This window comes from Anomaloglossus baeobatrachus, chromosome 2 (genome assembly GCF_048569485.1).
Source record: "Anomaloglossus baeobatrachus isolate aAnoBae1 chromosome 2, aAnoBae1.hap1, whole genome shotgun sequence".
Classification (NCBI taxonomy): Eukaryota; Metazoa; Chordata; class Amphibia; order Anura; family Aromobatidae; genus Anomaloglossus; species Anomaloglossus baeobatrachus.
Genome location: NC_134354.1, coordinates 796639895 through 796656798, shown reverse-complemented (window position 1 = coordinate 796656798; position 16904 = coordinate 796639895). Strand labels below are relative to the sequence as shown.

Below are 16904 nucleotides of genomic sequence, written 5' to 3'. Positions count from 1 at the left end.
TCATGTATCTCTGTATACAGAGAGCTCCCCCTAGTGGTGGCTGCAGATAGAATGTTATCATGTATCTCTGTATACAGGGAGCTCCCCCTAGTGGTGGCTGCAGACAGGATCTTATCATGTATCTCTGTATACAGGGAGCTCCCCCTAGTGGTGGCTGCAGACAGGATCTTATCATGTATCTCTGTATACAGGGAGCTCCCCCTAGTGGTGGCTACAGACAGGATCTTATCATGTATCTCTGTATACAGGGAGCTCCCCCTAATGGTGGCTGCAGACAGGATCTTATCATGTATCTCTGTATACAGGGAGCTCCCCCTAGTGGTGGCTGCAGACAGGATCTTATCATGTATCTCTGTATATAGGGAGCTCCCCCTAGTGGTGGCTGCAGACAGGATCTTATCATGTATCTCTGTATACAGGAAGCTCCCCCTAGTGGTGGCTGCAGACAGGATCTTATCATGTATCTCTGTATACAGGGAGCTCCCCCTAGTGCTGGCTGCAGACAGGATCTTATCATGTATCTCTGTATACAGGGAGCTCCCCCTAGTGGTGGCTGCAGACAGGATCTTATCATGTATCTCTCTATACAGGGAGCTCCTCCTAGTGGTGGCTGCAGACAGGATCTTATCATGTATCTCTGTATACAGGGAGCTCCCCCTAGTGGTGGCTGCAGACAGGATCTTATCATGTATCTCTGTATACAGGGAGCTCCCCCTAGTGGTGGCTGCAGACAGGATCTTATCATGTATCTCTGTATACAGAGAGCTCCCCCTAGTGGTGGCTGCAGATAGAATGTTATCATGTATCTCTGTATACAGGGAGCTCCCCCTAGTGGTGGCTGCAGACAGGATCTTATCATGTATCTCTGTATACAGAGAGCTCCCCCTAGTGGTGGCTGCAGACAGGATCTTATCATGTATCTCTGTATACAGGGAGCTCCCCCTAGTGGTGACTGCAGAAAGAATGTTATCATGTATCTCTGTATACAGAGAGCTCCCCCTAGTGGTGGCTACAGACAGGATCTTATCATGTATCTCTGTATACAGGGAGCTCCCCCTAGTGGTGGCTGCAGACAGGATCTTATCATGTATCTCTGTATACAGGAAGCTCCTCCTAGTGGTGACTGCAGACAGGATCTTATCATGTATCTTTGTATACAGGGAGCTCCCCCTAGTGGTGGCTGCAGACAGGATCTTATCATGTATCTCTGTATACAAGGAGCTCCCCCTAGTGGTGGCTGCAGACAGGATCTTATGTATCTCTGTATACAGGGAGCTCCCCCTAGTGGTGACTGCAGACAGGATCTTATCGTGTATCTCTGTATACAGGGAGCTCCCCCTAGTGGTGGCTGCAGACAGGATCTTATCATGTATCTCTGTATACAGGGAGCTCCCCCTAGTGGTGGCTGCAGACAGGATCTTATCATGTATCTCTGTATACAGGGAGCTCCCCCTAGTGGTGGCTGTAGACAGGATCTTATCATGTATCTCTGTATACAGGGAGCTGCTCCTAGTGGTGACTGCAGACAGGATCTTATAATGTATCTCTGTATACAGGGAGCTCCCCCTAGTGGTGGCTGCAGACAGGATCTTATCATGTATCTCTGTATACAGGGAGCTCCCCCTAGTGGTGGCTGCAGAGAGGATCTTATCATGTATCTCTGTATACAGGGAGCTCCCCCTAGTGGTGGCTGCAGACAGGATCTTATCATGTACCTCTGTATACAGGGAGCTCCCCCTAGTGGTGGCTGCAGACAGGATCTTATCATGTATCTCTGTATACAGGGAGCTCCCCCTAGTGGTGGCTGCAGAGAGGATCTTATCATGTATCTCTGTATACAGGGAGCTCCCCCTAGTGGTGGCTGCAGACAGGATCTTATCATGTATCTCTGTATACAGGGAGCTCCCCCTAGTGGTGGCTGCAGACAGGATCTTATCATGTACCTCTGTATACAGGGAGCTCCCCCTAGTGGTGGCTGCAGACAGGATCTTATCATGTATCTCTGTATACAGGGAGCTCCCCCTAGTGGTGGCTGCAGAGAGGATCTTATCATGTATCTCTGTATACAGGGAGCTCCCTCTAGTGGTGACTGCAGACAGGATCTTATCATGTATCTCTGTATACAGGGAGCTCCCCCTAGTAGTGGCTGCAGACAGCATCTTATCATGTATCTCTGTATACAGGGAGCTCTCCCTAGTGGTGACTGCAGACAGGATCTTATCATGTATCTCTGTATACAGGGAGCTCCCCCTAGTGGTGGCTGCAGACAGGATCTTATCATGTATCTCTGTATACAGGGAGCTTCCCCTAGTGGAGGCTGCAGACAGGATCTTATCATGTATCTCTGTATACAGGGAGCTCCCCCTAGTGGAGGCTGCAGACAGGATCTTATCATGTATCTCTGTATACAGGGAGCTCCCCCTAGTGGTGGCTGCAGACAGGAGCTTATGTATCTCTGTATACAGGGAGCTCCCCCTAGTGGTGGCTGCAGACATGATCTTATCATGTATCTCTGTATACAGGGAGCTCCCTCTAGTGGTGGCTGCAGACAGGACCTTATCAAGTATCTCTGTATACAGGGAGCTCCTCCTAGTGGTGGCTGCAGACAGGATCTTATCATGTATCTCTGTATACAGGGAGCTCCCCCTAGTGGTGGCTGCAGACAGGATCTTATCATGTATCTCTGTATACAGGGAGCTCCCCCTAGTGGTGGCTGCAGACAGGATCTTATCATGTATCTCTGTATACAGGGAGCTCCCCCTAGTGGTGGCTGCAGACAGGATCTTATTATGTATCTCTGTATACAGGAAGCTCCCCCTAGTGGTGACTGCAGACAGAATGTTATCATGTATCTCTGTATACAGGGAGCTCCCCCTAGTGGTGGCTGCAGACAGGATCTTATCATGTATCTCTGTATACAGGGAGCTCCCCCTAGTGGTGGCTGCAGACAGGATCTTATCATGTATCTCTGTATACAGGGAGCTCCCCCTAGTGGTGGCTGCAGACAGGATCTTATCATGTATCTCTGTATACAGGGAGCTCCCCCTAGTGGTGGCTGCAGACAGGATCTTATCATGTATCTCTGTATACAGGAAGCTCCCCCTAGTGGTGACTGCAGACAGAATGTTATCATGTATCTCTGTATACAGGGAGCTCCCCCTAGTGGTGGCTGCAGACAGGATCTTATCATGTATCTCTGTATACAGGGAGCTCCCCCTAGTGGCGGCTGCAGACAGGATCTTATCATGTATCTCTGTATACAGGGAGCTCCCCCTAGTGGTGGCTGCAGACAGGATCTTATCATGTATCTCTGTATACAGGGAGCTCCCCCTAGTGGTGGCTGCAGACAGGATCTTATCATGTATCTCTGTATACAGGGAGTTCCCTCTAGTGGTGGCTGCAGACAGGATCTTATCATGCATCTCTGTATACAGGGAGCTCCCCCTAGTGGTGGCTGCAGACAGGATCTTATCATGTATCTCTGTATACAGGGAGCTCCCCCTAGTGGTGGCAGCAGACAGGATCTTATCATGTATCTCTGTATACAGGGAGCTCCCCCTAGTGGTGGCTGCAGACAAGATCTTATCATGTATCTCTGTATACAGGGAGCTCCCCCTAGTGGTGGCTGCAGACAGGATCTCATCATGCATCTCTGTATACATGGAGCTCCCCCTAGTGGTGGCAGCAGACAGGATCTTATCATGTATCTCTGTATACAGGGGGCTCCCCCTAGTGGTGGATGCAGACAGGATCTTATCATGTATCTCTGTATATAGGGAGCTCCCCCTAGTGGTGGCTGCAGACAGGATCTTATCATGTATCTCTGTATACAGGGAGCTCCCCCTAGTGGTGACTGCAGACAGGATCTTACCATGTATCTCGTATACAGGGAGCTCCCCCTAGTGGAGGCTGAAGACATCATCTTATCATGTATCTCAGTATACAGGGAGCTCCTCCTAGTGGTGGCTGCAGACAGGATCTTATCATGTATCTCTGTATACAGGGAGCTCCCCCTAGTGGTGACTGCAGACAGAATCTTATCATGTATCTCTGTATACAGGGAGCTCCCCCTAGTGGTGGCTGCAGACAGGATCTTATCATGTATCTCAGTATACAGGGAGCTCCTCCTAGTGGTGACTGCAGACAGGATCTTATCATGTATCTCTGTATACAGGGAGCTCCCCCTAGTGGTGACTGCAGACAGCATCTTATCATGTATCTCAGTATACAGGGAGCTCCTCCTAGTGGTGACTGCAGACAGGATCTTATCATGTATCTCTGTATACAGGGAGCTCCCCCTAGTGGTGGCTGCAGACAGGATCTTATCATGTATCTCTGTATACAGGGAGCTCCCCCTAGTGGTGGCTGCAGACAGGATCTTATCATGTATCTCTGTATACAGGGAGCTCGCCCTAGTGGTGGCTGCAGACAGGATCTTATCATGTATCTCTGTATACAGGGAGCTCCCCCTAGTGGTGACTGCAGACAGGATCTTATCATGTATCTCTGTATACAGGGAGCTCCCCCTAGTGGTGACTGCAGACAGGATCTTATCATGTATCTCTGTATACAGGGAGCTCCCCCTAGTGGTGACTGCAGACAGGATCTTATCATATATCTCTGTATACAGGGAGCTCCCCCTAGTGGTGGCTGCAGACAGGATCTTATCATGTATCTCTGTATACAGGGAGCTCCCCCTAGTGGAGGCTGCAGACAGGATCTTATCATGTATCTCTGTATACAGGGAGCTCCCTCTAGTGGTGGCTGCAGACAGTATCTTATCATGTATCTCTGTATACAGGGAGCTCCCCCTAGTGATGTCTGCAGACAGGATCTTATCATGTATCTCTGTATACAGGGAGCTCCCCCTAGTGGTGGCTGCAGACAGTATCTTATCATGTATCTCTGTATACAGGGAGCTCCCCCCTAGTGGTGTCGGCAACCTGAATATTTGTGGTAGTATACTGTTTGATGGGGTCTAATTATTGTGCAATGGGGTCTCATTATTTCTATGGACTAATCTGTCTCTATACGCTTAAACACAGCCTGTGTAACCCCATCCCCCTGTAGAGAGTCTGCTATGGACGCTCCTCTATACACAGCCTGTACGATTCCTTCCTCCCCTTGCAGGTTGCCTTATGTGCTCTCCTCTTCCTCTCTCATTATACTGTGTGGTCTGCCCTCTCTGATCCTGTGGATGCTTTCTTTCTTCTACCCATTCTTCCCTATACAGTCTTTTCCCCCTTCTTGCTGTTTTTCCTGGTGGGAGAGGTGCTGGTGCAGCACGCTGTAGAATAGAGGAGTGTTTTCTGTCAGAGGACGGGTTCGGGGTGTAATATCAAAGAACAGGTGCGGGGTGTAATATCAGAGGACGGGGAGTGGGGTGTAATATCATGGGACGGGTTCAGGGTGTAATATCAGGAGCTGGGTGTAATATCAGGGGACGGAAGTGGGGTGTAATATCAGGGGACAAAAGTGGGGTGTAATATCAGGGGACGGAAGTGGGGTGTAATATCAGGGGACGGGAGCGGGGGTGTAACATCAGGGGACGGAAGTGGGGTGTAATATCAGGGGACGGAAGTGGGGTGTAGTATCAGAGGATGGGTTTGGAGTGTAATATTAGAGGATGGGTTCGGGGTGTAATATCAGAGGACGGGAGCAGGGTGTAATATCAGAGGACGGGAGCAGGGTGTAATATTAGAGGACGGGAGCTGTGTGTAATATCGGGAGCAGGATGTAATATCAGGGGACGGGTTCGGGGTGTAATATCAGAGGACGAGAGCGGGGTGTAATATCAGGGGATGGGAGCTGTGTGTAATATCAGGGGACGGGTTCAGGGTGTAATATCAGAGGACGAGAGCGGGGTGTAATAACAGGGGATGGGAGCTGTGTGTAATATCAGAGGACGGGAGCAGGGTGTAATATTGGGAGCGGGGTGTAATATCAGAGGACGGGAGCGGGGTGTAATATCAGGAGCAGAGTATAATATCAGAGGACAGGAGTGGGGTGTAATATCGGGGGCAAGGTGTAATATCGTGGGCGGGTTGTAATGTCGGGGGCAGGGTGTAATATCGGGGGCGGGATGTAATATCGGGAGCGGGGTGTAATATTGGGGACAGGGTGTAATATCAGAGGACAGGAGCGGGATGTAATATCGGGGGCAGAGTGTAATATCGGGGAAGAGTGTAATATCGGGGGCAGGGTGTAATATCGGGGGCAGGGTGTAATATCAGAGGACAGGAGCGGGGTGTAATATCGGGAGCGGGGTGTAATATCGGGGGCAGGGTGTAATATCGGGGGCGGGGTGTAATATCGGGGGCAGGGTGTAATATCGGGGGCAGGGTGTAATATCGGGGGCAGGGTGTAAGTTTGTGCTGCTCTTACCTCACAGTGGGGTCTCCTTCCTGTAGTTGAATCCACATGTGCGACCCTCGAACTGCAGCTTGATGGCCTGCTTGAGGTGAAGCTGTGGGTCCATGGTGGTGATGGAGATTATGGAGGAGTCTTGTCTCCTCGGGGATTGGTCCTCTCCCTCGTTGGTTGGAGATCTCAGTGGATCCTTTTTATTAGGGGATCGCACAATGTCTCCGGATCTACTGGCACAGCACGTAAAGTCCACAGTATTACCAGCAGTGGGCACTGGATTCTTCATGTGTGTAGGTGAGGTCACTACATTCGACGCTTTGTTCTCGAGATCTAGTGGATCTACAGTCCTGGTCCTGGAGATGCGCTCAGGCTGATGACTGTTTTGTGAGGAGTGGACGGTGCCGGGGCTCACTCGAGCCCGCCAGGGCTGATCCGGGGAGTCTTTTATTTTCTTTGGTGAGGTGACGGTCTTCTTGCGGTGGACTTCACCGGCGGCATGACTGGAGGAGTACCCCGAGCTGCTGCTCTTACTTTGGGCATAATCCTTGGAGTTGCTCTGAGGAGCGGCTCTTGTGTTATCTGTTGGGTGCACGCCATCACCGGACTTAAAGTGAGCATACATCGGACTGCCGTAATTCGGGTTGGTGAGAATCCCGTTCCTCTTTAGTTCCCCGTCTGGAGAACTGGGATTCTGTTGACAGCTGGTCCTCGCCTCCCCATGCAGTAGTCCCGGACTGGAGGATGCAGGGAGGGCAGGGAAACTAACCATGCCAGTCAGGGCAACAGCTTGTCGAGAGCGGCTGCGTGGAAGAGAGTGCTGCTGAACCTGCTGGGTAAAGGTGAGGCTGTCCATGGCCACGGTGGCCTGGGAATGGTAAGTGGAGGACGTAAGCACAGATCCCATAGAGCTCTTCAGGGAGTTGTCCAGTGAGCGGCTGCCTGTCGACACAGGTGAAAGTGTGGACCAGCTGTCACCTCCACCATGTGGTCGCTCACTTGCAGGGGCGTCCTTTACCGGAGCCTTTACCATTGGTCCTTGGTAGGATGGCACACCATGAGCCTCCAGGAGATGAACGATGGCTGTGTGCCCTCCTTTGGCTGCTACTTTTATAGGAGTGCGTCCACAGTGATCAGCATGGAAGGGGCTGGCATTCCCTTCCTCCAGGAGGACTTTGGCCAGTGCATGGTGCCCCTCCTGAGCAGATATACAGAGAGGGGTGGCTCCCTGAGAACATTGGGCATCAGTATACCCTCCATGCTGTATCAGAAGGTGGGCGATATTGGCATGGCCTTTCCATGCGGCACAGTGTAACGGAGTTCTCTTTTCTTTGTCGAAAGCATTGCAATTTGCCTTGCCGACCTCCAGAAGAAGATGAGCCATGTCTGAGTCCCCTTGCCAGCAGGAGGCATGCAAAGCCGTGCGTTCATCTGGGTCTCTCCCCTCAGCATCAGCACCATGATCCAACAGAAGTTTTGCTATGTCTGTAAGTCCTTGTAGGGCTAAGAGGTGCAGGAGTGGCTTTCCTTGGGTGGTCTTCACATCAGGGTCTGCTCCTTTTCTCAGTAGTAACTCCACGGTGGCCTTGTGGCCAGCAAGAGAAGCAAAGCACAAAGCTGTCATGCCATCACTGCCCCGCTGGTTGATGGTGGACCCCCGGTTTACCAGCAGTTCTGCACAGCCCGTGTGCCCTTCTTCAGCTGCCAAGAGGAGAGGTGTGTACCCTTCCCTATCCCTCAGTGTTAATTTGGCTCCACCATCTACCAGGGCACGGCAAACACTTCTCCGACCCTCACAGGCCGCCCAGTGCAAAGCAGTCCATCCCAGATGGTCCTGGTGATTTTCATTCAGGCCCCTATGTAGTAAGGCCCTCACTGCCTCCTCTCCTCGAGCCGACGCTGCTGCTAGGAGGAGTGCTGACCTCCCTTCTTTGTCTGGGACATCGGCGGAGGCGCCCCAGAGTAGTAGCACCCCTCACAGTTTCAGCATGTCCTCCAGAGGCAGCTGCCAAAAGTGGTGTCATCTGGTCCTTGCCTGGCTTGTCCGGGTTGGCCCCAGCTTCAAGGAGAAGTTCTGCCACCTCTTCTTGCCCCCTCATAAGCAGCGACCAACAGTGGTGTTAACCCTTCCTTATCCTGCAGCTCTGGATCTGCTCCATGTTCCAACAACACAGAGACCAGTTGTGGATGCCTCTGCCCAGTTGGAGCACAGAGACATGCAACGGCCAGGGCAGAACGTCCTTCTACATCACATTTATTCACATTAGCCCCCGAGTGCAGTAATAATTGAGCTACTGCACAATGGCCCATGTATGCCGCTGCCATGAGTGGAGTACGGCCCTCCACATCAGCATGGTCTATCTCTGCTCCAGCCTTCAGAAGAGCCATGACCGGACCCTCATGTCCACCCCATGCTGCTGCCCTCAGTGCTGTGCGTCCATTGGGACCAGTTGTGTCCGGCTGAGCCCCAAACGTAAGTAATGACTTTACTACCTCAGTGTGGCCCCCCCCAAGCAGAAGCACGTAAAGGACTCCAACCACGACTGTCACCATGATCATGACAAGCGCCGTGTTCAAGAAGAAACTCCACCACCGGCAAGTGCCCCTGATGTGCAGCCAGCCCTAGAGGAGTCTGCCCATCTTCATCTGTAGCTTCCAAACTGGCTCCCCTGGAAAACATAAGCTTCACAGCATCCAGGTTCCCAGCATGGGCCGCAGCCGCGAGCAGAGTTCTTCCAGATCTGTCCCTTTTATTTAGGCTACCCCCGGTGTCTAAGAGAAATTCCAGAGAGACACCTCGCACCAGGGTTCTCTTCAGAGCACTCGTTTCCTCCACCATGGAGGCTCCATCTACTTTAGGCCTGGCTAACAAGAGCAACTGCAAGACCTCCAACTCTAGAGAGACATTAGAGGCCAAACAGACAGACACTGGGACGTCCATCCACAGAAGCCACAGAGCTAAGTGACAGGGCTCTAGCCCCCGAATGTCAGACAGGAGGAGATGCTTGGCCAGCTGGGCGACCTCGGCGGGCATCAGGTTTGGTGCCCGTGTTGATAAGCTCATGGCGAGCATGCAGTGGCCCTCCGTGACATTACACAAGTATTTCTGGGTACAGTATTTCACATCCAGGAGCCACTCCGAGAAGCTGTGATGGAAGAGCACCACCTCGGCACTGTCCTGAGAGTGGAGCAGCATGGCGATGGATGCCAGGGTCTTGCTGAACTCCTCCGCTCTCCAGCCTTTCATTTGTTTCGTCCATACAGCATTGTGGAGCTGGGGTCGGGACAGAGGAGCGGGAGAGGCCAAGATGACGTTCAGCAGCATCCGCACTGGGCAGAACTGGCGTCCCGAGAACAGCCGCTGGCACAGCCACAGGTAGAGTCCGTTCAGCGTGCCGGGAATATGGCGGATTTCTCGCAGGAGGATAGACCCTTCGGAGACGCCATCCAGCACGCGCTCCAGGAAGAGGAAGCAGCCCGTTGCTCTTTATGTGCAGCTGGTTCAGCATCTCGGCGGTGTCCAGGGTCAGGTGCTGCCGCAGAGCCGTCTCGCTGTCCAGTCGGCACAGGATGTACTGTTGGACATCGCGCACAATGTGAGCTTTACGGAGGTCGTCCAGGCACAGTCTGCGGAAACCTGCGGACAGAAGGAACACATCAAACATGGCACACACAGGCAGCTTTCTACTAATGAAAACTACAACTCCACGCATGTCCTGACAACTGACAACAAATAGAGCGCTGTGGAAGAGGCTGCCTAAATCTGGCGGCAGAGGACACAAGGACCCGGATGGCTATTACTATCTGACACATTGCTCTAAGGACAAGGGGCAGCTGACAGTAGGAAAGCCATCAACACTGATGTGACAGCCAGAGACGATGATAAGGTGAGAGAGAGCCAAATAAACAGGAGATGAGTTATCAGACAACCCTAATCTACAGGAGATGGACCATTATTAGACAACCCTGATCTACAGGAGGTGGACCATTATCAGACAACCCTGATCTACAGGAGATGGACCATTATCAGACAACCCTGACCTACAGGAGGTGGACCATTATCAGACAACCCTGATCTACAGGAGATGGACAATTATTAGACAACCCTAATCTACAGGAGATGGACCATTATTAGACAACCCTGATCTACAGGAGGTGGACCATTATCAGACAACCCTGATCTACAGGAGATGGACCATTATTAGACAACCCTGATCTACAGGAGATGGACCATTATTAGACAACCCTGATCTACAGGAGATGGACCATTATCAGACAACCCTGACCTACAGGAGGTGGACCATTATCAGACAACCCTGATCTACAGGAGATGGACCATTATTAGACAACCCTAATCTACAGGAGATGGACCATTATTAGACAACCTTGATCTACAGGAGATGGACCATTATTAGACAACCCTAATCTACAGGAGATGGACCATTATTAGACAACCCTAATCTACAGGAGATGGACCATTATTAGACAACCCTAATCTACAGGAGATGGACCATTATTAGACAACCCTGATCTACAGGAGATGGACGATTATTAGACAACTCTGATCTACAGGAGGTGGACCATTATCAGACAACCCTGATCTACAGGAGATGGACCATTATCAGACAACCCTGATCTACAGGAGGTGGACCATTATCAGACAACCCTGATCTACAGGAGGTGGACCATTATCAGACAATCCTGATCTACAGGAGGTGGGCCATTATTAGACAACCCTGATCTACAGGAGGTGGACCATTATCAGACAACCCTGATCTACAGGAGATGGACCATTATCAGACAACCCTGATCTACAGGAGGTGGACCATTATTAGACAACTCTGATCTACAGCAGGTGGACCATTATCAGACAACTCTGATCTACAGGAGGTGGACCGTTATCAGACAACTCTGATCTACAGCAGGTGGACCGTTATCAGACAACCCTGATCTACAGGAGGTGGACCATTATCAGACAACCCTGATCTAGAGGAGGTGGACCATTATCAGACAACCCTGATCTAGAGGAGGTGGACCATTATCAGACAACCCTGATCTGCAGGAGGTGGACCATTATCAGACAACCCTGATCTATAGGAGGTGGACCATTATCAGACAACCCTGATCTGCAGGAGGTGGACCATTATCAGACAACCCTGATCTGCAGGAGGTGGACCATTATCAGACAACCCTGATCTACAGGACACAAGATATTACTTGACAACCCTGATCTAGAGGAGGCAAATTATTATCTAATAACTGTGATCCAAAGGAGGTGGTGACATGTGCAATATCTTTCAATATTGAATTGCATGCAGTTAAACATGGCAGTTGGGCAGGAGACAGGGAAGTGATTCAAGATACTCACACAAACATGCTTCTGGAAACATTCTGCTGCATGTTGTAATTTCCATATCTCTATGCCTCATCTATATCCTTGCTGCTGCGTTTTTCCACATCATGTGCACTCTCTCCTATCAGTCCTATCTCTTGTCCTGTCTCCATTGTTCAGCTCTCAGGCTCTACTCACATTTCGGAAACGCTCTGAGCTATTCGTTACCACCATACAGCGCCCAATAAGCTCACACAAATCACAGACCCAGCTACTCCTTGTCTTTATTCTCCTTCTCCCAGTGGCTGGTGACATCTCTCCTAACCTTGGCCCCCCTTCCACAGTATGTATAACCCTCTTCCTGCTGCACATAGAATCCCTGATAATCTTATTTACATTCAGTGCTCGCCTTCTTTTGTTGCTTTTACTTCTGACCTCTGGAACTTAGCTTGTAAGAAACTCCTCGACAGCCACAACTTCTTCCTTTCTCTTAAAGGCATTTTTTTTTCATTGCACCTCTGGAGTGGCGCTCCCTGCCCCCTGTACTATAATCACCTTCTGACGGCTTCATTTTCTATCACTGCAGCTCCAGTCTCCGGGGATTTGTGACCTGCCGACAGCTTCAGGGTTTCATGGAGCAACTGGAGATCACAACTCAATACAAGTCTATGAGAACCTCATTCTGACCTCATTGAGCTACATTGGGAGCTTGTGATGTAACTTTTGACTTCCAGCTAGTCAGAAGTTACCATATGGCTTTGCAGGACCGTAGTGGCATTAGTCAAAGGTGAAGCCATCAGAAAGTGAGTACATGATCTTTCCTCTTTGTTGCTTAGCTGGGAAGCTCCTTGCAGCTATGTTTGGAGTATTGCTCCTATAAGTCCATGTGTTTGTTTCTTTTTGAATTTGTAATTGTTCCTGTTTTCTCTTCATTGGTTTGACAAGAGCGCCTGATATAGGATGGAGTGCAGATCGTGCGATCTGAGGACCTTTTTGTACTATCAGGTATCTGTTTTTTTGTAGGATTTTTCTCTGGCCACCATCAGCCCCTTTCCTATTTAGTTAGTGGGGCCTCACCTTTGCTAATCCTATACTCCATCTGTGTATTGTATTTTCCTATATCACCGTAGTCTTTGAATGTGGGGGGCTTGCTATACCTTTGGGGGTCTACTCTGAGGCAGAGAGTTATTCATCCTTCCTTCCTTTAGGATAGCTAGTAGAGTTGAGCAGATTGGCTATAAAGAGAGAGAGAGAGAGAGAAAAAAAAAAAAAAACGGATCCGGATCGTGCACCCCACATCCCGGGTACTGGTCGGACTCGGATCGGAACCTCGAACCGTGCGGATCCGGATTTTTCAGATCCGGGTCCGCTCAACACTAATAGCTAGTGTCTCCGGCTGGGTTCGCACAGCATAGGATGTTAGTTCACTCCTCAGCTACTTCTAGTGTTGGTGGTTAGTAAGGGGATGGCGGCCAGATTAGTTGCCAATGCTCTTATCCCTTTTTTTGCCAGTGATGCATTGTGATTTTCCATGGTTCTGGATCATAACAGCCGAGCCCAGGCCGGGATTGATCTGGATCCGGCACTCAGGTAATAATAAAAAAGCGTGGCTGGGCTGTGCTGCTCTGCCTTCTACTTCCGGGGCAGCTCATTAAGTGCATGCATTTTCACTGCTTTCCCCGCCCATCAGCGTCTGTGATTGGTTGCAGTCAGACACGCCCCCACACTGAGTGACAGCATGTCTGATGCTTCCAATTTCAGATGCTATGTGTCTGATCGTGGTATAAATGAATGAATTGTCATGGTTCCACCTCCCCGTCCACAAGGCTAGGGGGCGGAGCCTTCTCTCGGGCTTCACTTCCGAAGCTTGGATGCTTTAAATTCTGTCATCTCTGGTGAACCAGCACCGGCTATAAGCTTAGCACTGCTTTGCCTGTGATTGCTGGTCCCTGTAAGTGTTTTCTGATCAGTCCTTCCCCTGTGCTCTGTCTGTGTTCCTTCCCACAATAACCCCAGTCGTTCCCCCTTCTCCTACCTCCCCACTCGGTTGCTTCCTCTGGTAGTGACCGCGGCCCGATCTTGACACCGCTTTTGCTCATTCCTCCAGTCTTCTTTGTCACCGTACTGTGTATGACCTGGCCTGCCTGACCATCCCCCCATGGCCTCTGTATTCTGGCTGACTCTGCAGGGCGGCGCTCCAGCACACACTGTGTGTCCACCTCCATGCTGATTCAGCTCTATGTAGTGTCTTTTCCTGCAGAGCTCCAGCTCCCCCTAGTGGTAGCCTGACATGAATATTGGAGTGGGGGGGATTCCCCATATTATGATATCCAGCACAGATAAAGCATATGGCTACAGTCTGCACCCCCAGCCATGCACTTATCGCGGCTGTGAATCAAAATAAAAGGAACCGCATGCGGCTTTTGTTTATTATTTAACTAATTGAAAAAAACAAAACAAAACAAAATAACAGCATGCGCTCCCCCCCCCCCCCCAGTTTGATACCCAGCCAGCCAATTTATTTACCCAGGTGTTTTGGGGTTAATAAATTGGTGAAAGAGTGTGGAAGGTTTTGTATTTTATTTCAAATATAGGATTTTTTCGGTGCTTGTTTACTTTCACTTACAGATTAGTAATTGTATCTGAGACCACCCCATTACTAATCTAGGGCTTATTGGCAGCTGTGAGCTGCCCCTTATTACCCCGATTGTCACCACACCAGGGCACTCAGGAAGAGTCAGGTAAAGCACCAGAACCGTCACATCTAATGGATGCGGAAATTCTGGGCAGCTGAAGGCTCCTATTTTTAGGCAGGGGGGAGCCCATTAGGTATGGTTTTCCCCAGCCTGAGAATACCAGCTTCCAGCTGTCATGCTTTATTTTGGCTAGGTATCTAAATTGGGGGGCTAGGGGGGAAATGGCAAGCCGGGTTTCAAAATTACTTACTTAAATATATATATATATTTTTTTTTAAATCCGCATGGGGTTCATCTTATTTTGAGACACAGCCAAGATAAATGAACTGCTGGGGGTGCAGCCTGCAGTCATAAGCTTTATCTGTGCTGGGTATCATAATATGGGGGGACCCTACGCTAATTTTTTTTTTATTTATTTTTATACCACAATTAGACGCGCAAAAGCCCGCTACACACGCTTCAATATATCTCACAATCCGTCGTTGGGGTCAAGTTGTAAGTGACGCACATCCGGCATCGTTTGTGAGGTATCTGCGTGTGACATCTACGTGCGATCAGGATTGAACGCAAAACCGTTGATGGCAAACACATCGTATCATTCTCTAGAATTGAGCGTTTTGTTGCACGAACCTAGTCAATTGTAACGTGTGACATCCCTCATACGATTTCGGTGTCTGATGCTATGTGTGCAGGTGTGCGCTCTGCACCGCAGCTTAAAAAAGGTCCGCTTCAGAGCGCAGCTGAAAAGCTGCGTTCTGAAGCGCTTCACAATGTCTGTCATTCACTAATCTCTGTCAGTCCGTCACTATCTCTGTCCCTCACTCTCTGTCCATGTCAGTCTATCCCCCTCTCTCATATACTCACCAATCCCCGATCCCCGGCACTGCACGGCGTTCACACTGCTCCGGCGGCTTTTACTGTTTTGAAAAAGCCGGCCGCCCATTAAACAATTTCGTATTCCCTGCTTTCCCCGCCCACCGGCGCCTATGATTGGTTACAGTGAGACACGCCCCCACGCTGAGTGACAGCTGTCACACTGCACCCAATCACAGCAGCCGGTGGGCGTGTCTATACTGTGTATTGAAATAAATAATTAAATAATTTAAAAAAACGGCGTGCGGTCCCCCCCAATTTTAAAACCAGCCAGATAAAGCCATACGGCTGAAGGCTGGTATTCTCAGGATGGGGAGCCCCACGTTATGGGGAGCCCCCCAGCCTAACAATATCAGCCAACAGCCGCCCAGAATTGCCGCATACATTATATGCGACAGTTCTGGGGCTGTACCCAGCTCTTCCCGATTTGCCCTGGTGCGTTGGCAAATCGGGGTAATAAGGAGTTATTGACAGCCCATAGCTGCCAATAAGTCCTAGATTAATCATGTCAGGCGTCTATGAGACGCCCTCCATGATTAATCTGTAAGTGACAGTAAAAAAACACACACACATGAAAAAATCCTTTATTAGAAATAAAAAACACAAACACATTCCCTCATTACCAATTTATTAACCCCCGACAAACCCTCCATGTCCGGCGTACTCCACAGTCCTCCAGCGTCGCGTCCAGCTCTGCTGCATGGAGGTGACAGGAGCAGCAGAAGACACAGCCGCTCCGGTCACCTCCACGCAGGTAATGAAGACAGCCGTGCGATCAGCTGATCTGTCACTGAGGTTACCCGCGGCCACCGCTGGATCCAGTGACAGCGGGTAACCTCAGTGACAGATCAGCTGATCGCGCGGCTGTCTTCATTACCTGCGTGGAGGTGACCGGAGCGGTGGTGTCTTCTGCTGCTCCTGTCACCTCCATGCAGCAGAGCTGGACGCGACGCTGGAGGACTGTGGAGTACGCCGGACATGGAGGGTTTGTCGGGGGTTAATAAATTGGTAATGAGGGAATGTGTTTGTGTTTTTTATTTCTAATAAAGGATTTTTTCATGTGTGTGTGTTTTTTTACTGTCACTTACAGATTAATCATGGAGGGTGTCTCATAGACGCCTGACATGATTAATCTAGGACTTATTGGCAGCTATGGGCTGCCAATAACTCCTTATTACCCCGATTTGCCAACGCACCAGGGCAAATCGGGAAGAGCCGGGTACAGTCCCAGAACTGTCGCATATAATGTATGCGGCAATTCTGGGCGGCTGTTGGCTGATATTGTTAGGCTGGGGGGCTCCCCATAACGAGGAGCTCCCCATCCTGAGAATACCAGCCTTCAGCCGTATGGCTTTATCTGGCTGGTTTTAAAATTGGGGGGGACCGCACGCCGTTTTTTTAAATTATTTAATTATTTATTTCAATACACAGTATAGACACGCCCACCGGCTGCTGTGATTGGGTGCAGTGTGACAGCTGTCACTCAGCGTGGGGGCGTGCCTCACTGTAACCAATCATAGGCGCCGGTGGGCGGGGAAAGCAGGGAATACGAGATTGTTTAATGGGCGGCCGGCTTTTTCAAAATAGTAAAAGCCGCCGGAGCAGTGTGAACGCCGTGCAGTGCCGGGGATCGGGGATCG

General features: G+C 50.3%; 1 protein-coding gene across 1 annotated transcript in view; it reads right to left on the bottom strand.

Moving 5' to 3' along the window:
* The window catches only part of LOC142292380 (uncharacterized), a 39872-nt gene that overhangs the window by 1354 nt on the left and 21614 nt on the right, over positions 1 to 16904 (bottom strand). Inside the window, 5 exon segments of the mRNA XM_075337710.1 lie at positions 6385 to 8335; positions 8337 to 8456; positions 8458 to 8871; positions 8873 to 9841; positions 9843 to 10000. Of these exon segments, the coding sequence (XP_075193825.1) occupies positions 6386 to 8335; positions 8337 to 8456; positions 8458 to 8871; positions 8873 to 9841; positions 9843 to 10000 (3611 nt within the window). The 3' untranslated portion in view covers position 6385.